The 26,205-nt window shown below is 39.0% G+C and overlaps 3 protein-coding genes across 11 annotated transcripts in view; 1 reads left to right on the top strand and 2 right to left on the bottom strand.

Annotated features, from left to right (window-relative positions):
- Positions 1-1,563: 1,563 nt before the first annotated feature.
- HAUS2 (HAUS augmin like complex subunit 2) lies at positions 1,564-13,905 on the bottom strand. 4 transcript variants are annotated; one of them, XM_038580179.1, is made up of 6 exons: positions 13,746-13,903; positions 8,815-8,907; positions 8,418-8,487; positions 6,281-6,413; positions 4,904-5,012; positions 1,564-2,745 (listed from the first exon to the last, which is right to left on the bottom strand). In XM_038580179.1, exons 1-6 carry the CDS (start codon positions 13,836-13,838, stop codon positions 2,536-2,538), a joined length of 708 nt encoding a protein of 235 aa, XP_038436107.1. In that variant the 5' UTR covers positions 13,839-13,903; the 3' UTR covers positions 1,564-2,535. The 4 variants fall into 4 exon arrangements, with proteins under 4 accessions (XP_038436107.1, XP_038436108.1, XP_038436109.1 ...); XM_038580180.1 differs by lacking the exons at positions 1,564-2,745; positions 13,746-13,903 and adding exons at positions 3,636-4,085; positions 13,219-13,656; XM_038580181.1 differs by lacking the exons at positions 1,564-2,745; positions 13,746-13,903 and adding exons at positions 3,636-4,085; positions 13,321-13,656.
- On the top strand, positions 13,848-18,935 carry LRRC57 (leucine rich repeat containing 57). 2 transcript variants are annotated; one of them, XM_038580176.1, is made up of 6 exons: positions 13,848-13,871; positions 14,261-14,366; positions 14,472-14,610; positions 15,355-15,623; positions 16,831-17,016; positions 17,437-18,935. In XM_038580176.1, exons 2-6 carry the CDS (start codon positions 14,283-14,285, stop codon positions 17,476-17,478), a joined length of 720 nt encoding a protein of 239 aa, XP_038436104.1. In that variant the 5' UTR covers positions 13,848-13,871; positions 14,261-14,282; the 3' UTR covers positions 17,479-18,935. The 2 variants fall into 2 exon arrangements, with proteins under 2 accessions (XP_038436104.1, XP_038436105.1); XM_038580177.1 differs by lacking the exon at positions 13,848-13,871 and adding an exon at positions 13,894-14,170.
- A 3,810-nt stretch (positions 18,936-22,745) lies between these two features.
- The window catches only part of SNAP23 (synaptosome associated protein 23), a 38,973-nt gene continuing 35,513 nt past the window's right edge, over positions 22,746-26,205 (bottom strand). For all 5 annotated transcript variants that reach the window (XM_038580184.1, XM_038580185.1, XM_038580186.1 and 2 more), the window contains 2 exons: positions 25,226-25,370; positions 22,746-24,102 (listed from right to left, as the gene is read on the bottom strand). In XM_038580184.1, the coding sequence (XP_038436112.1) occupies positions 24,037-24,102; positions 25,226-25,370 (211 nt within the window). In that variant the 3' untranslated portion in view covers positions 22,746-24,036. The remainder of the gene's footprint in view (positions 24,103-25,225; positions 25,371-26,205) is intronic.

Below are 26,205 nucleotides of genomic sequence, written 5' to 3'. Positions count from 1 at the left end.
TACAGAGCATTCTTTAGTATCCCTAAAACCTGTGTAATGATACACTACCATACTACTAAATTTTTTTTCAAAGATTTTTTTATTTATTAATGAGAGATACACAGAGAGAGCGAGGCAGACACATAGGCAGAGGAAGAAGCAGGCTTCATGCAGGGAGCCAGATGCTGGACTTGATCCCGGGTGTCCACGATCAGGCCCTAGGCTGAAGGCAGTGCTAAACTGCTGAGCCACTGGGGCTGCCCAAATTTTTCTTTAAGGTAGACCTTTCTTATTTTAAAGATTTATTTGAATCACTGGTAAAAAAAGGTAAAAAAAAAAAAAAAAAAAAAAAAAAAGATTTATTTGAGAGAGAGGATGGGTGTTGGAGGGTCAGAGAGGGAGAGAAGCAGACTCCCCTCTTGAGTGCAGAGCCTGATACAGGAATAAATCCCATAACATCGAGATCACAACCTGAGCTGAAATCAAGTTGGAATGCTCAATCAACCCAGCCAATAACCCAAAGTAGGCCTCAGTCTTAACTTACCTCAAGCTTTTGAGTCAGGTAACCTATAGGCCTATGCAACTATACTTGAACTGCAGACACTACATAGAGCATCTATCACATAGGATTCAGACAAGGGCCACAAAATTTTAGTTACAAATTACAGGTTTATTATTTTTTTTTAATTTTGAGAAAGACATACTAGATAAAAAGATAAAGCCAGGCATTATCAATTTTTGTGACATAGTATATATATAAATATAAATATATATACACACACAAAAATATATGAAATTACATGAAGAAAAAAAAGAGTAAGATGTTTGAAACCAAGGCTGGGCTTGAACAAACCTCTAATGAAATACAACTAAAACTTTGTTCAAATGACTAGACAATCTTAGGCAATGTTCAAGATGTTACAACCACTCTTCTATATCCCATTTACAAAGTCACAAAGTAGGCTTCAAAATATGATCCCTGATTGTTCTGGCAGTTTTTCAATAATGATCCCGCTTCCTTATGAAGAACTACTTTACTCAGTCACTGTGTTGAGGTCTTCTTGTGTTAAGGAGTACGATGAAAAGGATCAGAGAACCTTGCTGACAGAGAATGCAAAAGCATAAAAATACTGATGCTTCTATTTTTTAAAAGCAAAAGAAAATACCAAGTCTGAAAAATAACCCAGAGGTAGTTATAGTATTCATACAAATGAATACACCCTAAGTAAGGCTTAGTGTTACACCACGTAAAAAAAAAAAAAAAATTATTTGAGAGTGCATGAAAGCACAGGTGGAGGATCAGAGGAAGAGAATCTCAAATGGACTCCCTGCTGAGAGTGAGACCTGACCCAGAGCTTGATCCCAAGACCCTGAGATCATGGGCTAAAATGAAATCAAGAGTTGGGACACTTAACTGACTGGGCTGTTCAGGCGCCCCAATATACAGCTCTCTTTTATATGTACAATAGTCTCAGGTAAAATATCTGAGCATTTTGTAAGGCAAACCACTTAAAGTTTTACTATAATATGGCTTTTTCTGTTCTTTATTCTACCTTTCTTCTTTGCCTGCTCATAAGCCTGCCCATGAACACCCTCAGAAATTTCTTCATGTCTCAGTGTCTTTTTATTTTTTTTTTACCCCCTCCCCCCCACGTCTCAGGGTTTTGAATATTCCCTCCCCCCAGGTTTGATGGTTGGAGAATTCACAGGGTTCAGCGTATCACTGTATCCAGGGGCATGATATTAACAAAAGCATACACAGTAAAACAGCAAAGGGAAAAGGTACACGAGGCAAAGCCCAGGTGAAACCAGACACAAGCTTCCAGAGCCCTCTGCTAGTGGAGTCTCACACAGGATATGCTTAATTCCCACAGTAACTAAGGTGTAATGTGTCAAACGTCTTTCATGAAAGCTCATTAGAAACGCAGTGCCCAGGGTTATGATCATGGGCTAGCCACACAGGTACCTTCTGTCTAATATACATCAAAATTATAGACTCCCAGAAGGAATGGGAGACTAGAACCACACTGCAGAAACACTTGAGTCACTATGAACAACTCTAATCACCAGTGATAGTGGAAGGAGCCCTGATGAAATCTAAATTCCAAGAAGCCAGACAAGAGCCAACTTTGTAAGCAGGCCTTTCAAAGGACAGCAGCCAGGCCTACTACATTTGTTCTTTCGTATATACTTAGCAACTGTCTCACAGCGAAACTCAACATACTTTCATTTCCAAGGAGACTCTTTTAATTCAGAAACAAGCATTTAAAAAGACAAAAAAAAAAAAAAAAAAAAAAAGATGACATAAGAGTCTCCTCTCTGAGATACTGTCATATTTGATCTTCAAGAGTTTTACTGAAAAGTAGAATGAAAATACATGAAAAAAACAAAAGAAAATTCAATTTGGTCTTAATGAACTTGGAATCTTAGTATTTCAATATAAAGAGAGCTCTTTCAGTAATGCTAGCAGCAGAGCCTATAAATGCCCATATTACAATTGGCTAGAAATAGACTTCAATGACTACATATAATTAGGCAAAAATAAACAGTTGATGATCACTTGGAATTAATGGTTTGGACATGAACTTTAGAAGTAAAAGGTAAAGAAGGCATTATAACATCATGTTTATGAAGATAATTTTCTTCTGCTAGTATTTTGGGAATACAAGAGGAAATTTCCTTTTGCTGTTCTCGCCACTTGAGTATATTCTCTGCCAATTCTTCTGTCTCAGTCACCAACATATCCATTTTTGCTAAAGCCATGCTCTGTAGTATTTGAAAGAAGGAGAAAACAGGAGAAATTACGTCTGTCATTAATACATCATTATTATATCATAAATGGTTATGATACCAAAAGTTCACACCCAACCTTTTCTAGCCCCTTAATACAAAGGCATCTTAAAATTGTGTTCTCCCCACTTATTATAGTACACGCTTTTTCTTTATAAGTTCACCTCCCTTTGTCTTCAATTATCACCTCAAAGCAGATGACACATATATTGTAAAACTACTTCTTTCCTAAAATTCAGTCCCATATTTGTCTATTGAAAATCTCTAACTGAATGTACTTTCAGTATCTCAAACTCAATTCAGTTGCAATTCAACAATGACAGAAGATTTACTATCTGTGCAAGGCATGTCAGAAAACAAAGTCATTAGCTTTTTTGATTTCGATCCTACTCACCTTCAAGTCACCAAGGCTAGATACTTCATGATCATGGGTGTGTCCCTTGTCCAAAAAGTAGACATATTCTAGAAATTTGCCATCCCAAATAAAAATCTACATAATCTTTTGTTTTCCTATGCTTTAAATCTTGTATCTGAATGCTTGTATTTATTTTCTAAGTTTCTCTGCCTTTGCTTCATTTGCCTAGTTCTCTAGCCTACAGCTTATCAAACCTTAATGTGTGTAGGAATCACCTGAGGAAATTGTTAAACTACAGATTCGGATTCTGAAGGTCTAAGGTGAATTAAGTCTGCAATTCTGCATTTCTAACAAGCTTCCAGGTGATGCTGAGCAGTCTGTCCATACTTTGAGTGACTTAATCTCCTTTTTTTTTTTTTTTTTTTTAAGATTTTATTTATGAGAAGGGGGCAGAGACACAGGGAGAAGCGGGCTCCATGCAGGGAGCCCCACGTGGACTCGATCCCGGGACTCCAGGATCACACCCTTGACCAAAGGCAGGCGCTAAACCGCTGAGCCATCCAGGGAGCCCCTGACTCGGTCTACTCTATCCAATATTTTCTCCATTACAGTGTAAGTCATCCTCTTTACCCTGCTCTAAAATAAAAATCAAACCAAAAATCCATTTGAACTGTTGAATGTTCCCCAATACTTGGAGAGTAAAGTCTGCTTCCTGGTCTGCTTTTCAAGGCATTCCATAAACTAACTCTGATTTAATCTCCCTTTCAATATCTTTAAGTATCAGCCAAAGGGGAAGTACCTGGGGATCCCTGGGTGGCGCAGCGGTTTGGCGCTTGCCTTTGGCCCAGGGCGCGATCCTGAAGACCCGGGATTGAATCCCACGTCGGGCTCCCGGTGCATGGAACCTGCTTCTCCCTCTGCCTGTGTCTCTGCCTCTCTCTCTCTCTCTCTCTGTGTGTGACTATCATAAATAAATAAAAATTTAAAAAAAACAAAGGGGAAGTACCACTCTTCCCCCAAACTGCCAGTGCTAATTTTCTTCTTCTTCTTTTTTTAAGATTGTATTTAATTTGAGAGAGAGAGAGTGAGAGAGAGAGAATGAGTGGGGAAGGGCTGAAGGAGAGGGAGAAGGAGGCTCCCCACTGAGTGCAGAGCCAAAAGAGGGGCTCAATTCCCAGGACTCATTCTTGGTACTCTAGGATCATTACCTGAGCTGAAGGCAGGTGCTCAACCAACTAAGCCAAGATAGAGAGTATCTTACAGCTCTCTCACTAAACCTTGAGAATTTGAGAGCAGGGATTGGTCATATTTGTTTCTCTCTCCTGATACCTATAGCATTGCCCCTTGCACAATATAAAAAAGAAGATTTATTTATTAAATATTAGAATAAAACAATGTAAAATGACTTCTAAAAAAGCTCTAACAAAATCCATCTTAATTTTAAGAAATAATTTATTCAGAATATTAGCCATCAAAAAGTTAAACAAAGGGGTGCCTGGGTGGCTCAGTTGGTTAAGTCACTCTTGATTTTGGCTCAGGTCATGATCTCAGGGTTGTGAGATCAAGCCCTGCAGTCAGGCTCTGCACTGGGCATAGAGCCTACCCAAGATTCTCTTTCTTTCTTCCTCTGCCTCTTCCTCACTTCTCCCTCTTTTAAAAAGAAAAAAAAAAAAAAAAATTTAAACAAAGAGCTCACACAGTTGAGATTCTAGTATAAAGGAACTAAATAGAGCCAATGTAATGTGAAGTAGTTGCGATACTTAAATTGTTAATACTCACCATTTTCCTTAGATTTTCATCTAAATGAGGGATATTTCTGATTGTTTCAAGATGGTTTTCTAATCTTTCGATGAAAGTTACTGCCAATTCCAGTAAATGTACCATGTATCTGAAAGAGGGAGAAAAAAGTCAACTATTTTTTTAAGTTATTTTGTGTTCTTTTTTATTTTTAATTTGGACTTTTAGTATAAGAAAAGAGAATTACAATCAACCCAGTGAGCCAATAATAACCTTTCTGAATTCATGGAAATACCACTGATAAAAACGTCATTTTCCTTCACTTTAGGCAGAAATTAACTTGTCATCCAAAAAGAAAAAGAGCGATAACACTAATAATATCTGGTACCCAACCTAATATTAGACAAAACTTAATGTTAATAATTTTATCCTATAAGTAATTTTCCCAGATTAAATCTCATTACATTTCAATCTACTCATTCTCGAAGGGTGAAGACAGTAAGGATAAATGTACTTGACTGAAACTGCCTATAGCCAAAACCACTTTGAACCTTCGTATTTGCAAAATGCTTTAATATCATTACTCAGTTCTTCTGATATATAATGTATAATATATACATTAATGGTATTTTACTGTACTGAACAGATAACTGAATATATCCACAAGAATGAGATTTTTATATTTATTCTTTTACTAAAAGATAAAATATCTGACACTTAAGAAAGGTACTGATTTGCTCAGGGTCAGCTAGTGAGGCATTGGTGGAGAAGGTTAGCAATCAGATCCCTAGATGTTTGCTTCTTTACTGTTCATTATTATACTTGCAATACTCATACAAGGAAAAGAGCAACAGAGTATGCCCATTCTATGGATTGGGAAACTAAGGCTAACCATTTACCTAAGGTTTTGAAGCCTACAAAAACTATTTACCTACACGAACCATTTGCCTAAGGTTTTGAAGCCTACAAAAAGCACAAATAAGTCTAGGACTCAGTCTTTTTCCCCCTTTAGCTGGCATTGTTTTCACCTCTCCCTACTTAAACTCCCTAAGAGAATTTTTACATATAGGCAACATTAACAGAACAGTAAGTTTACTTCATAAAAAATGGTCTGTATGTAATAAAATAATTTTTACCCATCTTACTATACATTATTGATCTAATTTCTTTCACTGAAGTCATTACATCATTCCCAAAACACAGTTGGCAAAAGGAATGCCTTTCTCTTCACCACAGCTTAACTCTTTAAAAGTAAAAGATTTTCTTTCTGGTTTTATGTATCAGCATTAATAGTACTGTTAACAGACATAATCACTAATATATTGTTTAATGAATTATGCTATGAAATAACTATCAGTCTAAACAAAAAATACCCTTAGGAAACATGCGTAATCATTAACTTCTACTTTTTAATTTAACCTGTGATAAACAGCTTCAATAGGCAAGTTTTCCTCGCAAGTGGTTTTCAACAGTCTTTGCCTGAGGGACCTCTTCTCTTTTAACACTGCCTCCAAATGATTATTCATGCTTTGCAGAGTATGACACTTCTGAGCTATACAAACCAGAAACAGGAATTATAGTTAGCAATATGACAAGTTTTATTTTTATTTTTTAAAAATATTTCATTTATTTATTTATTCACGAGAGACACAGAGAGAGGCAGAGACATAGGCATAGGGAGAAGCAGGCTCCCTGCAGGGAGCCAGATGTGGGACTCAATCCCAGGACCCTGGGATTATGACTTGAGCCAAAGGCAGATGCTCACCCACTGAGCCACCCACACATCCCAACAATATGACAAGTTTTAAAATCACTAATAATTTCTTTTTGCTTTGATGTTACCAATGTCAAAAATTAATATATTTCTCTCCTAAGTATCTGCCCTTTGCTATCTTTAATATCAAACCAGTTTACTTTCAACAATTTTCTTAGTTTGCCTGCTGACAACAAAATCCAGTGCTAAATTCTTTGCACTGTGAAACGCCGGGACACCTGCACCCCAATATTTATAGCAGCAATGTCCACAATAGCCAAACTGTGGAAGGAGCCTCGGTGTCCATCGAAAGATGAATGGATAAAGAAGATGTGGTCTATGTATACAATGGAATATTACTCAGCCATTAGAAACGACAAATACCCACCATTTGCTTTGACGTGGATGGACCTGGAGGGTATTATGCTGAGCGAAATAAGTCAATCGGAAAAGGACAAACATTATATGGTCTCATTCATTTGGGGAATATAAAAATTAGTGAAAGGGAATAAAGGGAAAGGAGAGAAAATGAGTAAAAATATAAGTGAGGGTGACAAAACATGAGAGACACCTAACTCTGGGAAATGAACAAGGGGTAGTGGAAGGGGAGGTGGGCAGGGGGTTAGGATGACTGGGTGATGCGCACTGAGGGGGGGCACTTGGCGGGATGAGCACGGGGTGTTATGGATAACCTTATATAAGCACCAGGCAACAAAAACTCCAATTAAAAAAAAAGTAAATTCTTTGCATTATTCAACTCTACTCCTAGTTCAGTTTTTATAAGCCAGAGCCATATTCTTCACATAAAATCTATCTGCCTCTAACATTCTACATGGACATTAAAAAATAAGCATTTGGGGAACGCTGGGTGGTGCAGCGGTTTAGCCCCTGCCTTTGGCCCAGGGTGTAATCCTGGAGACCCAGGATCGAGTTCCACGTCGGGCTCCTGGTGCATGGAGCCTGCTTCTCCCTCTGCCTATGTCTCTGCCTCTCTCTCTCTCTCTCTGTGTGCCTATCATAAATAAATTAAAAAAAAAAAAATAAGCATTTGTCTTACAAACTATTTCTGATCATTTTAATATTTTGCCCAGAATTCAGTTACTGGCTGCCAATTGCCACTTTTAAATTTTATTTTGAAAAAAATGTCAAACTTACAGAAAAGTTTCATTATATTCCCATATACATTTCACCTAAACTCACCAACTATTAACATTTAGCTACATTTTTATTTCTTCTTTCTCCACATACTCAGTACATGTATTTTTGCTGATCCACTTAAGTTGTACATAACATGAAATTCTTACCCCTAAAACCTGAGCATGTATTTCCATAAATGGGAAAATTCTCTTATGTAACTATATTACAAGTATCAAATTCATAAAATTTAAAATTGGTACAATACTACCAATATTTAATACAGTCCATATAGACACATCACCAATTAATTCAATAATGTACCTTATAGCAAAAGAAATTTCTAATCAAGTATTCAGTCCATGACCATACTATGCTTTGGCTATTGAGTCCCTTTAGTCTCCTTTAATCTGGAAAGTTTCTCAGCCCTTCTTGGTCTTTCAAGCTTTCCTGAATTTGAGGAGCTCCTACCTTGGTTACATTTTATGCTATTTGTACTAGTCAAATGAATAAGACTTCTATTTGAGCACGGAATAGAAGACTTCATTAGCTTTGGGGAAATACCTGGAAAAATTACGGTATATCATAATTTTATTGCCTGGTGCTTATATAAGGTTATTCAAGAAAAAGTTGAAATTCCAATGATTACTATTTCATCAAACTACTTACCCAAAAAGAAAGGATGAACAACATCTGCTGTATCTTTTTCTAGTTTTAAAAGTTCAATTTCCAAGTTTTTCTACATTAATAAGAAAAATAACATTTAGCTCATGTAGAATGGTGCCTGAAGGCTTATACTTTAGTAAAAAAGGCATAGTCTTTAACCCAGGAATATTTGTGGGGAGGGAGAAAGATTTGTTATGATAGCCCAGGGGATTTACTGAAGATTTTCATTTTGGTGTTCAAGCCCTATTGCTGCTACTGCTACTACTAACTCCTACTATCACTTATAAGTAAACACTTATCTGGCTATGTGCTAGACAATGTTCTAAGTGCAAAAGAACTGCTATTGGAATCAAGATTTTTTTTCCCTGTACTAGAAAGTAAAAAGTCCAACATAATTTACCTGGTAGATTTCAGCTTGAATATTTGAGATCTGCTGTAGTCTGGAGAAGTTCACAAAGTAAGGTGCTGATTTCTTAGATATATTTAACATCTCCTATTGGTAAGTGAACAGAGAAAGCAGTCGTAAGTCACAAAAAGTTTCTATGTGCACTGGAATAGCAAACCCACAGACTTAAAACATGAGGATTTATTATGTCCAACACTGCCCCCGGGGAAAAAGAAGTACAGAGTGTAACAGTAGCAATGTATATTTCCTGTTTGCAAAATACCATCTGGGCGCCTGAGTAGCTCAGTGGGTTAAGCATCTGATTCTCCGTTTCAGCTCAGGTCATGATCTTGGGGTCATGAGACTGAGCACCACTTTGGGCTCCATGCTCAGTGAGGAGTTGGCCTGGTATGCTTACCCTCTTCCTTTTACTCCCCTCCGCCCATCCCCTCTGTGCACCCATAGATACTCTCTCTTTTTCCCTCCCTCTCAAATAAATAAATCTTAAAAAAAACAAAACAAAAAACAAAACAAAAAACAAACAAAAAACTAAATATTCACTATCACAAGTCCTTTGGCCAAATATTTAAAAAATAAGAAAAACAAAAAACACTTAATCACTGTGTTCTATTTCCTAAAGCACTATGCACAATATATTTACATTAGTGACAGCTTACCAGAGAAGGCTGGTAAGGTTAAGAAGGCTGAGGCTTAGATTGGTGGAGAATCACCTCTATACAAATCACCAAGACCTAGTCTCTGACTTTCTGAGGGCTAAAATCAAATAGTTTCCCACCATGGAATCATTTATCTGATTCATTAAATGATCTTTATTGGCTGCCTCTTTTCACATTCTCACTTTTTTTTAAAAAAAGATTTTATTTATTCATTAGAGACAGAGAGAAAGAGGCAGAGACACAGGCAGAGGGAGAAGCAGGCTCCATGCAGGGAGCCTGATGTGGGACTTGATCCCAGGACCCCTGGGATCACGATCGGAGCCAAAGGCAGACACTCAACCACTGAGCCACACAGGTGCCCCACATTCTCACTCTCTTAAAGGAATCTTCTGTCCAGGTGGAATTCTTCTTCTAAAAAGCTTATATCCTCCTTTTTATCCTTTCATTTCATGCAAAATATTGCTTGCATATATTGCCTCCTTAAATTGCAGGTTGCTTCAGAATAAGAATATTGTTCATCCCGAGTCCATCCGTAATTTTCTCTGTATTCTTTTCTTCTTCTTCTTTTTTTTTTTTTTTTTAAGATTTATTTATTCATGAGAGACACAGAGAGAGAGAGGCACAGACACAGGCAGCGGGAGAAGCAGGCTCTTCACAGGAGCCTGATGCGGGGACTCCATCCCGAATCCCCGGGATCATGACTTGAGCCGAAGGCAGCCGCCCAACCGCTGAGCCACCCAGGCGTCGCTCTTTTGTTCTTTTCAAGAATATTAGCATATTTAGATCTTTACATATCTTATAGGAAAAGGGTTAGAAAATGATAGTCCAGGAACTAAATGCACCCCACTCACTGCCTGTTTTTGTATAGGCCATAAGCTAAGAATGGTTTTTATATTTTTTAAATGCTGGGAAGAAAAAAATTAAAAGAAAAATAGTATTTTGTGACACATGAAAATTATATGAAATTCAAATTTCAGGATTCAGAATAAACTCAACTGCACCCATTTATTTACTTATTATCTCTGGCTTCTTTCACACTATACACCAGATGCAATTATATGGACCTAAAAGCCTCAGATACTTATTCTCTGGCCCTTAATAGTAAAAATTTGCTGACCAATGATAACACATTTTATTAGCATTTATTAAGTTAGGCAATTGAAGATTCAGGATGGATGGGAAGGAAAAGATATTCTAGTATTGATATATATGTGAAAAGAAAGGGAAGATGAATCTGAGAATGTAGTTTCCTACTTAATCATGAAAGATCTTGATAACTATGACAAACAATTATAATGCAGAAAATGAGAGTAATTCAAAGTTTTCTGGTGACGAGGTAACATGTTCATATATAATACATATTTTAGAAATTTAAAAAGGATAATATGGAAAATAGAACTTATGAGGCTGGGGGGGCAGTAAGGAATAGAGTGACTACTTAATGGGTATGGGGTTTCCATCAGGTTGATAAAAAAAAGTTTTGAAAATAGATTCACAACATTGTGACTATACTTCATGCCACTGAATTATACACTGATGTTAAAATGGTAAATTTTATATTAGGAGTATTTTACCACAAAAAGACCTACCACTAAAAACCAAAAAAGCTAGGTGAGAGATGGGACTGAAGGTTGAATATTTAGACAAGCAGTTACTATAGCATTCCAGGTGAGAAGATGAGAACGTGGACTAGGTCAGTAGCAGTTAAAAAGGAAAGGAAGACAGAGATGTGATTCCCTGGAGAGATGAAACTGAAAAATCTTGGTTGATATGGGATACCAGGGATAAAGTCAGTCAATATTAACTCCAAGGATCCTAGCTCCAGTGACTGGACAGATAGACATGCCATTCAATGAGGAATATAAGACAAAATACAGCAAAACTGAGGGTTGAAGGAGTAAAGTATTAGTTCAACTTCATTCCATAAATATGTATCATGGCTTAAATGAGGACAAATCTAATTTACTGCATTTCCATCATATCAGCATAACCTTTACTCTTCTTTCTGCTTTCTCTTAGGTATAAGGTAAATGAAAGTAAAACATCTCCCATTTCTCACTGTAATTTACTCATTCTCTGGTATCTCTTCATCCCGCCCTGTGTATACACTAATCTTAACTGCACACATGCAAACTAGTGAACTTCTGGGCTCAACAGCAGGGTAATGGAGCTTAGCCAACAATATGCAAGGGAAACCAATGGAAAAAGAAGAGTATTCAAGGGAGAGCCAAAAGGAGAAAGGAAAAGGAGAGTTGTCAAATTTCTCTAATAGAAATTCTAACTATTTGAGGACAGTGACTTAGCTCTATATCTTACTTAAAAAAAAAAAAAAAGGGCAAGGATTGGGGAATACAGAAAAGTCTTTACTGTTGATCATTGCCATTTTATATTATATGCTTTATATGCCAGTAGGGTAAAGGGACACTGAAAATGAAAGGATCCTGAAAAAGGGAATCTGCTTGAGGCATTTCTGTTCATTCTGTTGCTAGGCACAAGAAGCTGAAATCCAGGACTTTATGTGTAATATAAAAATCCTGATAACACCATGTGTACATAATATATACAGATAAACTTGTGTCTGTGGACATCCTTTCTTCTTTTTCATTCTTTCCACTTCATACTGAATTCTAGCTGAGGAACATTAAAAGGGAGGCAGTATAGCAGAGAAGTTAAGAGCAGGGAGCGCTCTGTGATCTATTTCACTAGTTAAGTGACCTTGCCTAAATTTCTTGGGTCTCCTTAGACCTTAGTTGTTGTTCCTCCTCCTCCTTTCTTCTTCTTCTTCTTCTAGATTTATTTATTTATTTATTTTAGAGAGAGAGAGCAAGCGACAGCAAGCAAGCATGGAGGAGGAGGGGCAGAGGGAGAGGAGAGAGAATCCTAAAGTAGTCTCCCCACTCAGCATGGAGCCACAGGTAGGGCTCCATCCCAGGACCCTGAGATCAGGACCTGAGCAGAAATCAAGAGTGAGAGGCTTAACCACCTGAGCCACCTAAGGGCCCTTTTCGTTTATCTTAAAAATACTGTAAGGTAAGGGCACGTGGGTGAGTCCTCGGGTTAAGCCACTCTTGATCTCAGCTCAGGTCCTAATCTCAGGGCTGTAGCAGGGTGTCCCATTTCCTACTTAGCTAAGAGAGGAGTTTGTTTGAAATTCTTTCCTTCTGCCCCTCCTCCCCTCTTTCTAATAATAAACCTTAAAAAAAAAAAGTGTAAGGTACAAGACTCTAATGACTCTTCTAGGTATACAAAGTTGTGTATTTTCCATAAATCTTCCATCATGTTCATACTGTTAATCTCTGCAGATGATTTTACCTTCCTACTTTCCAGCTTCTTTCAGCGAAAATCCTCAACTTGCTCGTTATCTCAAAATTTCTTTCCCTTACCTCACTTTTCCCATTCCCTTGTCACTTCGGCCACCTGGATTCTATTATTGCCTCACATATTTAATTTCTCCCATCCACTGGCTCGTTTCCTTTGGCATATGAGCATGTTCTTCTTGTGGAACCTAAAACTACCACCGCTTGGGCTAATCTTCCTCTTCTCTTCTAATACTCCCCTCCTCCATTCACGTTCCAAGGTCTTTCGGGTCTTTGCCATTTTTTTTTTCCATTCATTTTTTTGCCTATTAACATCACGTGCTTTTCCTGACCCTCTCATGTACCCAGCGTCTCCCGCCCCAAATACGCTTCAGTACCTCACACAAACAGGCTTGTTTGAGAATGTTTGTGTTTTAATTACTTACCCCTATTTCCCAACCCCAGCACCCATTACAATATAGAGGCGGTATCATCGGGTGCGAAAAAGCGGGAGGAAGATGGATCTTTATGATCTCTCACGAACTGACCGGATAACTCGCTCGCAGACACTCAAAACATCCTCTCTCCGGCAGCCCAGGTGGCTCCGCGGTTTAGCGCCGCCTTCAGCCCAGGGCGTGATCCTGGAGTCCTGGGATCGAGTTCCACATCGGGGTCCCTGCAGGGAGCCTGCTTCTCCCTCTGCCTGTGTCTCTGCCTCTCTCTATGTGTCTCTCATGATAAATAAATAAATCTTAAAAAAAAAAAATCCTCTCTCTACTCGAACCCGCTTTCGCGCAACCACGGCAGAACCGTCACTACTGTTGCCTGGAAGAGGCTCCATCGGCCTCTACCACAGCACAGCCTCCACCCAGCACCCTCGCACACCCGCCCGCTGCCCGGCACCACCACCTCACAGCGATCTTCTGTCGCCACCGTCGGCACCCCCTTAATGACGCCATCGCCGCCCACGCACCTGAGTGACCATCCCCGACGCTACGAAGTGGCTCAGCAGGAGCCCGGCAGCACTTGGCTCGCACGCGGGGTCCCAGGGGTGCGCAGCGGCCATGGCTGGGACCCAAGTCCCGGGCGGGCGCCGAGAGTGAGTGGAACGCCAGGCGGACGCGCCGCGCCGATAGATGACGTCACAGGGCGTTTCTTCCCGGGCGGAAGCCCGGGGAGCGCATCCCGGGGGAGCGCGGGCCGTGGGTCTTCTCTAGCTAAGCCGGCTGTGAGCTGAGGGGTAGAAGATGAGTCCGGAGCTCCCTGATCGTTCGTAGGCTCCAGCGGCGTCCAGCCTCGGAACACCTGCCAAAGCTGCTGGGCCTGGTGGTCGGGCTGTTCTCCCCTTTCTTCTTTGCCGCTTTTAGTTGGCCCCCAAGATCTAGGAGTCGGCAGGAGGTGACAGCTTGGGCACGAGACCCAGCCGAGAGGCGGAGGGGGTGGCCGGATGCCTGGCTGAGCGGTGACAGCTGCGCTTCCCTCCCGCAGGGACCTGAGCCGCGGCCCTAGGATGGGAAACAGTGCCCTCCGCGCTCATGTGGAAACCGCGCAGAAAACTGGTGTCTTTCAGCTGAAGGACCGTGGGCTGACCGAGGTGAGACCGGGAGGGGACCGACCAGGGAAATCAAAGGGAGAGGGACGGCGGGGTGGTGAAGTTAATCGGTGAGGAATTCTCCGCACTCTGAACCCCTTTCTCCAGTTCCCCCCCGAGTTGCAGAAGCTGACCAGCAATCTAAGGACCATCGACTTGTCCAACAACAAGATCGAGAGCCTACCGCCTGTGATTATAGGGAAGTTCACTCTGCTGAAGAGCCTCTCCTTGAACAACAACAAACTCAGTATGGCTTTTGCACTTGGGAAGCTTTTGCTAGTGATCAGCTGTTAAGAAGGGTGGTTTTCTCTTACAAGCTTGTTTTTGTTATGAAACTGTTTTGAGGGCAGCCTGGGTGGTTCAGCGGTTTAGCGCGGCCTTCAGCCCAGGGCGTGATCCTGGAGATCAGGGATCGAGTCCCGCATTGGGCTCCCTGCATGGAGCCTGCTTCTTCCTCTGCCTCTCTGTCTCTCTGTCTCTGTCTCTCTCTCTGTGTGTCTCTCATGAATAAATAAATAAAATCTAAAAAAAAAGAGAGAAACTTTTGAGAGCTCAAGATGCAGGAGGATGTCAGAGTCCTTGAAGCTATCTTGTAATTACATCTACACGCTTCCTCTGGTGGTATGATTGGTACTGGTTTAATTTGGACTTGAAAGTGAAGACCATCTTTGGGATGTAGTGCACAGCCAGCGAACTTAGAAAGGAGATGGAATGGGAAGGGGAGGGCCTAACAAATCCCACAAAATTGCTGTCGGATTCTGCCAAGGTCCTTTTACAAAAGGAGCCCAATATATACATAAGTGCTTTCCTGTATTTTGACAGCACCCACATTTCCTGAAGACTATGTTGGTAAAATGCAATACTTATAAATGGCACATGTGAGAATTTTATATGTATTGATAGGAGGCTTATCATGTAGCCATGTAGTTTTTCTAAACTTAAAGGTGTTTCTCAGCTGTATCAGATTCAGGTTTTTATTTTTCTTTGCCAGCTGTTCTTCCCGAGGAGTTATGCAATCTGAAAAAACTAGAGATGCTAAGCTTAAACAACAATCACTTGAGAGAGCTACCGTCTACCTTTGGGCAGCTGGCAGCCCTCAAGACCCTGAGCCTCTCTGGGAACCAGCTGCAAGCACTACCACCACAACTCTGTAGCCTAAGACACCTGGATGTGGTGGATCTCTCCAAGAATCAGATTCGGAGCATACCTGACACAGTGGGGGAGCTGCAGGTCATCGAACTCAATCTCAACCAGAACCAGGTCTAGAGTTTAAGGGATTTTTTTTCCCCTGCATCACCTGGGTTTAGTCTCCTGTATAATACTTTTCTAAACCATAACCATGGAGCTGGGTATCAGAGGCTAGATGAGCAGTACATTCTATGGGCTGGACTAATTTCCAAGCTCAAAGGGCTATTAGTTGAGATACTGGGTGTGTGTATTATGTAGGTTTTTTTTAGGAGAGTGGGATGGATAATTGGGTGAGATAATTTCAAAAGTTAAACTGTCTCACAAATCTTGAAGAATTCAGATCCTCCTCAAATATGCCTCTAGTCATCTAGCAAGGAGCTATGTCAGAGTGGAAAAGAGGCTTTAACTCCTAAGTTCTTGGAGTTGGACAGAATAATTTATTGTCCCTTTTTTGACATCTTTGTCAAGTGTGTCCTGCTTTTACTGAAAATTTTTAAGTGACAGGCTTTCTGGCAATAGCCTGTTTCATTGTTGGACAGCTTTAATTGAAATATTTGAAATTTGTTTCCATTACTTTGGAAACTCCTTGCTTAATATGTATCCGACTGGAGAAATCATCTAGACATAAGGCTTAAATGATTAAACATAAAACAGTGAGACTAGGTGACCTTTAATTTTTTAGCGCCTATGGATTTGTATTTGCATAGTCTAATACAATAGCCATACATTGCTGTTCAAATTCATTTAAGTTCGATTTTTTTAAAAAGATTTTAAGGGAGGTGAGTGAGAGAGGGAGAGCACAAGGCAGGGTGCGGGGGAAGGTCAGGAGAAGCAGAAAGAAGTGGGAGATGGTAGTCAAATCCAGTAAGGAATGAGGACAGTGAATCTTTGACTTTGGCAGTATAATGGTATCAACGTACACATAAAAGATTGGCAGTAAATGCACCAAAATGTTCACGGTGGCAGATCAGAGGTAACTTTTTTCTTTAAACTTATGTGATTCTCAAATTTTCTGTAATAGTGCTTTTATTAGAACACTTTTGTTTCTAAAAAGCCACTGGTGACCTTCAAACAGCATCTTTTTCCAAACAGTGGAGGAGGAATAACAGAAGCCAGATAACACAGCCTTTGGGAATGAGTAGGTAGTGAGAAAATGGAGGCGGTAAAAGAAAGAACTAGGACAAATGGTCAAGTTTTTGTTTTAATTTAGTAAAAAAAAAAAAAATCTTAATCGCACTTTTGCTTTTTCCTATGATTCTTTTTTGTTGTCATTCAATAGATATCTCAGATCTCAGTAAAGATATCTTGCTGTCCTCGCCTTAAAGTTCTTCGCTTGGAAGAGAATTGTCTTGAGCTCAGCATGCTTCCACAGAGTATCCTCAGTGATTCCCAGATCTGTCTGCTTGCTGTGGAAGGCAACCTTTTTGAAATAAAGAAACTTCGAGAACTGGAAGGATATGATAAGGTATGTATTAGTTAGTGTACTTCATCACTGTTCCAGAAGTGACAACAGTGAAATAACCTACATGAACATTGATAGCTATAGGACATATGCATAATCCTGTTTATGTCAACAGATTTGTTCCCCATTTTGGAGGTGGAGTCTAAGAATTAGCCAAATGGTATTGTGCCAAGATAACTTTTTCTCCAGATAGCTTATTGTAAAGCATCTTTGTCTTTTGATGGGTGTCCTATTAAAATACAAGGGGGAAAAAAACCCTAAACTATATGCTTTAAATTTGCAGTTAGGTCAATTTTGTAGGAAATGAAAAAGACCTTACCCAATAAAAACCTAAATGAAAAAAAATCACAAAATCCTAATTAAAAAATAGGCTAATATTTGCTTGTGCCAAAATACCACATATTCTTCTTTCATGATTTTTAGTACATGGAGAGGTTCACGGCCACTAAGAAGAAGTTTGCATGATGTTCTCCAGGAACATGGAAACCTTACAGGATACCAACATGGAATCTGTTGCAATCTGGCTGAATCAGAGGCTCCTGTTGTCAAGGATTATCTGCAGTAAGGAGATGATACTTCTGAAGATAATCATTTTAGTGATCTTTTTCCTTTTCAGGGCTCATCTTAAGTAAGCTAAAAAAAAATCAAGAGATAGTAAGAGTCCTCCATTTTGAGTCATGGATAGGGTAAAGGACAATGTTGATCATCAAAACCATCCTAAGTCTGGCTTGAAGAAAAGCAGTAGCTATTTATACAATGAGGGGATGCTCCTTGGTAACAGAATCACTCCATATCACAGGCTCGAAATTTCATGTTTAGTTTCAGTGTATGAGCTTTCATAAAGTCAGTTGCCATTCCACTTGTGTTAACATTTCATATTTTTATGAAATTTAAATAATTTGTGAGAGGCTACTATATGAGGATTTATGATTTTATTTCAGTTCATCATTTAATTGCAGTGTTTATACTTGGAATTTATAATGTATATAAGTATGTGACTGTCTCAATTAAAAGTATATTCTGTCAGAGAAGCACCAACACAACACTAAGAGATGTTCCCCAAGGCTGCAGTAGCAAACTTTTTACTATTGCATGTGCCTTATTAGTAGAGGGCTCTGAAGAGCTAAAACTATATATGCAAAACTTGTAAGATACAAAGGGTTTTAATAATCAAGATTTTCCTGAAGCTTTGTTAGAATTAATGTATTTCTGGTAATCCTTTTCCCTTTTTATAATTCTACTAATCGAATTACCTATCAAAAAACTGCTACAATATTCTAAAATAACTTATGTTTATAAAGTTTATTCTCTGGATGAGAGAATATACTAAATAAAGAATTTTTAATGAACTTCGGCTGGAAAAAGGGTTAATCCTTCAAAGGGAGAAGACAGGAGAACTTTAACCTGTATGTGGCCCTTTGTTTGAAAGTAAACTGATTAGGAAGAAATGTTTCATGTTCCTGTTAAGGTGCTGGAGTACTGAAATGCCTTCATGTGACTGATAAGCATTTTGCAGTATTGGAACCATACTAATTAAGAGAAACTAATACAAAGATACATGACCTCAGGTTGTTACTGACATGAACATTTAGGGAACTACCACTCTAATGTTCTGAGGTTTGTCTTTGCCAGGGCAATTTAGCATGTATTGTCAGTTCTTGTTTTATAAACCTAGTTTAACCATTAAGTCAATAGATCACAACAGCTTAGTATTTAATCTATATGAGGAAGTTTCTCTGACTTTAAATCTGATCTGAGCATTCTCTATTTCCCATGTTATTTTCTGTTCTTAACATTGGGAGGGTTGGGTTGCCAGTTTATTGTTAGCAACTGAGTTTTGCTTTTTGTAAACATCAGTGCTTAATCTCTAATTTTTAAATCAGTGCTTAACATCTAATAAATCAGAAGTTTAAATTAAACAACTTAAATGTCCCCAGACATTTATTAATTGGAGTTAAAAAAAAAAAAGTCCCCCATCTCTAAGAATCAGTGACTGCTTTCACAACTTGGACTTATCCTTATTTCCAGTACCCTTTATTCACTCTTATTTTCCTGCCCAGTCATAGTGTTATTCTGCTCTTTAAACCCACAGTGCATTGTGTCCCCTGTAACTGCCTTTACATTGTTTGCTCAGTCAGGAATGCCCTCTCTCCCTAATGTGCTCCTTCTATCTAAAACCCATTTTAAGTCTAAGCCAAATTAATTGCTCTCCCATCTGTTATGACAGCACTTCTCACATTCTATATTCATCTGTCTCTTGCTAGAATGAGCTACTTGTGGGCAGGAACTATGTAAAGTAACATATCCAGATTTCTTTTTTTTTTTAAGATTTTATTTATTTATTTGTAAGAGACACACACAGAGAGAGGCAGAGACACAGACAGAGGGAGAAGCAGGCTCCATGCAGGGAGCCCGACGTGGGACTCGATCCTGAGTCTCCAGGATCAGGTCCTGGGCGGAAGGTGGCGCTAAACCATTGAGCCACCCAGGCTGTCCCATACCCAGATTTCTAATGCACAAGTGTTTAGACTTACCTATGAGCTAACATAATGAAGTTGGTTAACCTGTGTGTGGTTTGGAGACCCATATTCTAGTTTGGCCACCAGCCCTAAGTCATCCATATTCTTTTAGAGTTTGGTTGGAAGTGAGTGTAGTATATTAAGACCATGGGCCTTGGAGTCAAAAATATCTCGGTTAGAATCCACAATCTGTCATTTATGAATTTGAGCAATTTCTTCTCATCTGTAATATGGCAAAGACCTCCAACCTCTCCGGTCTGTTAGGATGATATGGTGAAAAGATACATAAAGGCACTTAGCAGAGTGCCCATAATAGAGTAAGCAATCAGTAAATGGTGCCATTTATTTAATCTGTAAGGCGTTAAAACAGAAGTTAGCAAGTTGTACAGAAACAGAAGGCTTGAAGCAAATACTACATTTAAAAGGATGAAAACAAAGAACTAGAGAATAAGGAACTTGAGTATCAATCTGAGAAATGCAAATCTGATTAGGAATATAATTGGAATAACCTAGAATTTTGTTGAGTGACCTAAAGAAAATAACATTAAAAACACTAATAAAGTACAACTGAGTATAGAATGTCTGGATTAAGAGATTTATAATTCAAACATGACAGGAAAAGACCTAGAGTTGAAGTGTGGTATAAAAGATGAAGGAAGTGTGAAGGAAGAAAGAAACAGGCATAACTATTGGGGATAAATATCATCATTGTTAAGACGAAACCTGAAAGTGCTTATTGTTAAAAAAAAAAAATTAAATTTGGGGGCATACTATTTTTGAACTCTTTAGTTACAAGGTCAAAGGTTTTTGTTTTGTTTTTTTTTTTTTTTTTTTTTTACTTATGATAGTCACACACACAGAGAGAGAGAGAGAGAGGCAGAGACCTAGGCAGAGGGAGAAGCTGGCTCCATGCACCGGGAGCCCGACGTGGGATTCAATCCCGGGTCTCCAGGATCGCGCCCTAGGCCAAAGGCAGGCGCCAAACCGCTGCGCCTCCCAGGGATCCCTACAGGTCAAAATTACGTGAAGGTCACACGACAAGTAAATGACTAAAGCAAAATTTGAAACCAGGTGGTCAGACTCTAGAGCTTGTGTTAACCACTTTCAGGTACTACCTTTCAAAAGTAATGGAATCAAGTTTCTAGATAGCGTTACAGGAGAAAATCAGAAAAGGCTTTAAGTCAACAGCTTCTCTCTCTAGCATATTATGGGCCTAATTTCTTTTTTTTTTTTTTTAATTTTTTTTTTTTTATTTATTTATGATAGTCACACAGAGAGAGCGAGAAAGGCAGAGACACAGGCAGAGAGAGAAACAGGCTCCACGCACCGGGAGCCCGATGTGGGACTCGATCCCGGGTCTCCAGGATCGCGCCCTGGGCCAAAGGCAGGCGCCAAACCGCTGCGCCACCCAGGGATCCCTATGGGCCTAATTTCTAAGGCCTCATCCCTCTTCTTTCTCAGTAGCAAAAGGTTTGGAAGAGTTTGTAACCTGGGATCCAAAGAAGGGCTTTCTTTTTTTTTTTTTTTTTTAAAGATTTTACTTATTTATTCATGAGAGATACAGAGGCAGAGACATAGGCAAAGGGAGAAGCAGGCTCCATGTAGGGAGCCCGACGTGGGACTCGATCCTGGGCAGGGACTCCACGATCACGCCCTGGACCAAAGGCAAACTCTAAACCACTGAACCACCCAGGCGTCCCTTTCAAGACCCACTGATGCATGATTTTTACTTATGCATGATTCAAGTTTTTGTTTATCTACTTCTTTGGGGAGATAGGCCATGTTGTCTTTCATCAAATCCACAGAGATTCCTGACCCAAAAAGAGCTCCACCCAAGAGAATAGCAACTATATTAAGCTCTTATATTTGTTGGGTGCTGCTCTCAGTCCTTTACATGCATCACCACACTGACTTTTTTAAGATTTTATTTATTCATGAGAGACACAGAGAGAGAAAGAGGGAGAGACACAGGCAGAGGGAGAGGCAGGCTCCATGCAGGGAGCCCAACGTGGGACTCGATCCCGGGTCTCCAGGACCTATGACCCGGGCTGAAGGCAGTGCTAAACTGCTGGGCTACTGGGGCTGCCCCACACTTACTTTTTGTGACAACTCTATGGAGGAGGAATATTAACCTCATCTATAGACAAGGAAACTGAGGCACAGAAATGGGCTTACAGTCTCAGTAAGTGGCAGAGTATAAATTCAGACAGTTGAGTGCCTTAGCTTACACTTCTAACCAATTATATTGTGGGGGCAGCATTTTGGTATCCTACGAACTATTGTCTTTAGCCGTAACGTAAGAAAAATTTTGGGGGCGGGGCGGGGGACGCCTGGGTGGCTTAGCAGTTGAGTGCCTGCCTTCGTCTTGGGGTGTGGTCCCAGAACCCCAAGATCGAGTCCCACACTGGGCTCCCTGCATGGAGCCTGCCTCTCCCTTTGCCTGTGTCTCAGCCTCTCTCCGTGTCTCTCATGAATAAAAAAATAAAATCTTTAAAAAAAAATTTTTTAATGTTCTATGGGCATTTATGTGTACCACAATCCCCAATGTTTTATACTTTCTTCCTTTACATATACCATTACCTGCCAAACTACTGCTTTTGGCATTGAGCATTTCTTTTCTTTTTTTTTTTAAGATTTTATTTATTCATGAGACACACACAGACAGAGAGAGAGAGAGGGGCAGAGACACAGGCAGAGGGAGAAGCAGGTTCCATGCTGGGAGCCTGATATGGGACTTGATCCCAGGTCTCAAGGATCAGGCCCTGGGCTAAAGGCAACACTAAACTGCTGAGCTACCCGGGCTACTGTCCATGGCATGGAGCATTTCTATTCCAGAGGGCCTGAATGAATCTCACTCTAAATATTTTCCTCTTCAGCCTATGAAAGTCCTCATGTTAACAGTAGCTTCAGTAGATGGGTTGTAGTTGTTGCTCATAAACATCCTTTCAATCATTAGTGTATTAAAGCTCAAATGAATAAGAGACTTAGAATAATTAAAATGAACCTCATAACAAATTGTAGGAAAAGTCCTGTCAGTATTTCCAATAAAAAATGGGAAAGGTGCCAAAGACAGCTTTCCATCAGAGTGCTTCTTGATTTATGGACCTTTGCTTTATTCAATTTGTTACAAGCTAGTGAAATTATTCACCTTCCCCTGGTTCCCACCAACTAGTAAAAAAAAACCCACATTACCTATTTGAAAGAACAATTCCATTAGTTAGTTATAAAATTTAATTGTAAAGATCAAGCAGTGGTTATTGGTCAAACCAATCCACATTAATAGCTTTGAAGTATGCAGACACTAGTTCTTAAATAAGGGTGACAAATACCAAACAGATTCTTCTAACACTGTTCAAGATCTAAATAAATGTGATTCTGGACATAATTCAATCCACAAGGCTAACTGAATGATAGTGCAGTCATCAATAATTAAACCAAAGGCATAATTTTCCAAATCACTTTTTAGTTAAACAATAAATTCTAGTTTTAAAGTCTAAAGCTACAAAAAAATTCAAAGCAATCTAACTATTTTTCTACCTGAGATCAAAACAAGTTTCTTTTAGCCTATCTAAACATAATTCTTAAAAAACAAAACAAAACAAAACATAATTCTTGGCTTTGAGGTAAATCTGAATTCACGTGATATACTTTGTCAAACTTCTCCAAAAAAATTTAAGCCCTGCTTTAGAGAGAAATTCTCATGTTACACATACATATTTACATATTTTTTTTCTTCAAAGACTAATGACAAATTTATGAGGTTAACAAGCATGTAATGGGACCATGATACTAATAACGTGAAAATAAAAAGCCATTCATTTATACAAAGTGTTCCTGTAAGGTGCAATATGAAATGGGATCACTATGTACATACACAAATCACCAGAAGTTCAGCAACTAAGCTCACTTTGAAAAAATTCTATTTTTTTTGGAGCAGAGGTTACCAAGTTATGATGTATAACAAAAATATTGTGTATAAAAGCTCCGTTACCAAGGATTAGCCTAAACTGGCAATAACTGCAGCTTAAATTAAAAATTAAACCCAGCTAGATCTTTACTGTGGCTATGCAATTTTTGCTTTGTGGCATGCAAGTTTTACTGAGGTAACAACCTCTTATCTCTTGCCTCTCCTCCTTATGCTCCCCTTGCCCCCAGTTTCCTTCTTCATGGCTGTCTTTGGCAATGCTTCCAAATCTTGAAAGCAAAAGAACCTGCTAAAGTAAATGAGAAGGATGAAAAATAACACGATATAAGATGTATAAAAACCAATCTAAAACTATGAATCAAGGAAAAAAAAATATACAAGGACAGACAAGCAATAGTGTACCCTCAAAGGAAAGAGAACATTAAAAAAAAAATAGGGGATCTGTACTCCTGGCCCTTCTTGCACATTATCTCCTGATTTAGAAGAGCATGGAACCAAAACGTCAAACTCTGAAAAGGTAATGGCTTTGAAGGAGGAGCTAGAGAAGTGAATACATGATAAAGAAGTACAGCAGCAGCTTTAGCTGTCAATGAGTTTCTTTGCTCTGGCATTGGCAATATCAATACGATCTTTGTTGGTGTCAGCCTGAAAAAAAGAAAAATATATCAGCATTATGTTACAAGGTAAGCTGCTCTAATAAAAGTTAAATTTCATACACTTGGAGTAACTGACACACTGAGAAAATTCAGGAAACACAAAGTCACAAAATTCATTTTGGGCAAGAAGAAACAGAACATGAAATTCATTTGGGAAAACTGGGTATATAAACATAACAAAAATATAACAGAAGAACTTGACCGTATTTCATGAATTCTGTAACATTTTTTCATAGTTTAACTGGGATGTATGTTATAATCAATGGCATTTTTGATGCAGTGAAATTAAGAATGCTTTTTGTTACAGATTTGGACACTGGAAATCTTCCTGAACTGAATCATAGAATCTTATCTGAGACTACTCTAGGTCTAACCCAGAGAATCTGAAAGAACATTCTTCAAGATTTTTTAATAGATACATTACCACCTGCATCAATATCTGAATTTAAAAGATGGGTAATATGTAAACCCACAAGACAGCTTTGAAAGCACCTTATGAACCACTCTTTGCCTCAATGAAGTACACTGTTAAGTAATTCAACAGAACTAAGTTTAAAAACTCACCCCATCCTTTAAAGCACACTGAGGTTTTTAATGAAATAACAATAACAAGAATGGCTTTTAGGCACAACACATCCAAAAAGCGAACATAATTTCACTTTTGGTATCTTTTATATCATGTGAAGTAAAATTAAAAAAAAAAAGAAAATTCCATTTTTTCTTTACTCATAGGACCCTGTTTTGTGTGTCCACTCCACAAGAACCATTGTGTAGAACTGATTTTCACTTACTGATTTATGAGATGAGGATTTAGGAACTTACATAGCCCTCCCAAAGGTCAGAGTAGACTGTAAGCTTCATATGTGAAATTTTAAATAAAACCACTTCATTCTAAGGTCTTGCTTTCAAAATGAACCGACTGCCATGAGCAAAAGATAGGAGGACCTAGCTGTAATTTTTCAATGTGTTAGAATTGCCACCTCATCAAAAGTATAAGACCTGTACGGACAGGATCATCTCTTATTGTTCTCCCCCCAAAATATCAAGCACAGATGTACATTACTGAAAAATGGTGGGTATCTCAAATTCCTGTGGCATGAGGGAGCATTTACCTTTTCTGTGATCCGGTCTATTTTTCGATTTTGAGCCTCGATCTCATTGCCCATTTCCAGGGCCATGTTTTTTAGGTTTCCTAGGATACTGCCCACTTGAGTCAGGTTCTCTTCCATCTCATCTTCTCTAGCATCATTAGTTATACTGTCACAAAAAATACAGTAAATTCAGTACTTCTGGTAAATTATAAACAGACTAAATCTGGATTTAGTTTTTATATAAATAACCAAAATGACCTCAGCAAGCGTTAGACCCACAGCAATGCAGGTTACCATTCTTGAAAAACATCCTGTGGTAGAAACTGAAAAGAATAACCAAAGAGAACAAAATGTCTTAAAGCCGTATAGGAGAAGAAACAACTCTAGAACAATGGTTCTCAAAGAGTGATCACAATATAACCTGGGAACTTATTAGACATGAAAACATGCTAATTCTCACTCTCTACTACAGATCTACTGAATCAGAAACTGGAAGTGGATCCCAGCATTCAATGTTTAAATAAACCCCCAAGTGACTCATGCACCTTAAGTCTAAAGTATCACTGCTGTAAAACAGGCTGTAAAATTCTGGCTCAAAGGCAAAAAACTGGCATTCTACCTGATTCTGTAAATAAGGTTTTACTTAAATACAGCCATACTCATTTGCTTACGTATTATTTATTGCTGCTTTCACCATAAATCAGAGTTGAGTAGTTGGCAACAGAGACCAGGCTGCAGTCTAAAATATTTACCGTCTAGCCCTTTACTGTTATCCTTATAGGTATCTAGCCAATCCCTAACTCTAGATTTTTTTTTTTTTTTTTGGTGGGGGGGGGGGGGTGCCAGCATGGAGCCCAACACGGGGCTTGAACTCATGACCCTGAGATCAAAACCTGAGCTGCGATCAAGAGTCAGATGCCTAACTCACTGAGCCATCCCGGCACTCCTATATGATACATTATTTTTTTTATTTATGAATTTATTCATGAGAGACACAGAGA

The sequence above is a fragment of the Canis lupus genome, chromosome 30 (assembly GCF_011100685.1).
Source record: "Canis lupus familiaris isolate Mischka breed German Shepherd chromosome 30, alternate assembly UU_Cfam_GSD_1.0, whole genome shotgun sequence".
Classification (NCBI taxonomy): domain Eukaryota; kingdom Metazoa; phylum Chordata; class Mammalia; order Carnivora; family Canidae; genus Canis; species Canis lupus.
This window is presented reverse-complemented; position numbering and strand designations above follow the sequence as displayed.

Coding starts and splice junctions, on each gene's coding strand:
- HAUS2 (XM_038580178.1), bottom strand. CDS start 13,838: ATGGCCGCTGCGCACCCCTGGGACCCCGCGTGCGAGCCAAGTGCTGCC. Junction 8,488..8,814: donor TTCAAGCTGAAATCTACCAG/GTAAATTATGTT, acceptor TTATTAATGTAG/AAAAACTTGGAAATTGAACT. Junction 6,414..8,417: donor TGTTCATCCTTTCTTTTTGG/GTAAGTAGTTTG, acceptor TGGTTTGTATAG/CTCAGAAGTGTCATACTCTG.
- LRRC57 (XM_038580176.1), top strand. CDS start 14,283: ATGGGAAACAGTGCCCTCCGCGCTCATGTGGAAACCGCGCAGAAAACT. Junction 14,367..14,471: donor AGGACCGTGGGCTGACCGAG/GTGAGACCGGGA, acceptor CCCTTTCTCCAG/TTCCCCCCCGAGTTGCAGAA. Junction 15,624..16,830: donor TCAATCTCAACCAGAACCAG/GTCTAGAGTTTA, acceptor GTCATTCAATAG/ATATCTCAGATCTCAGTAAA.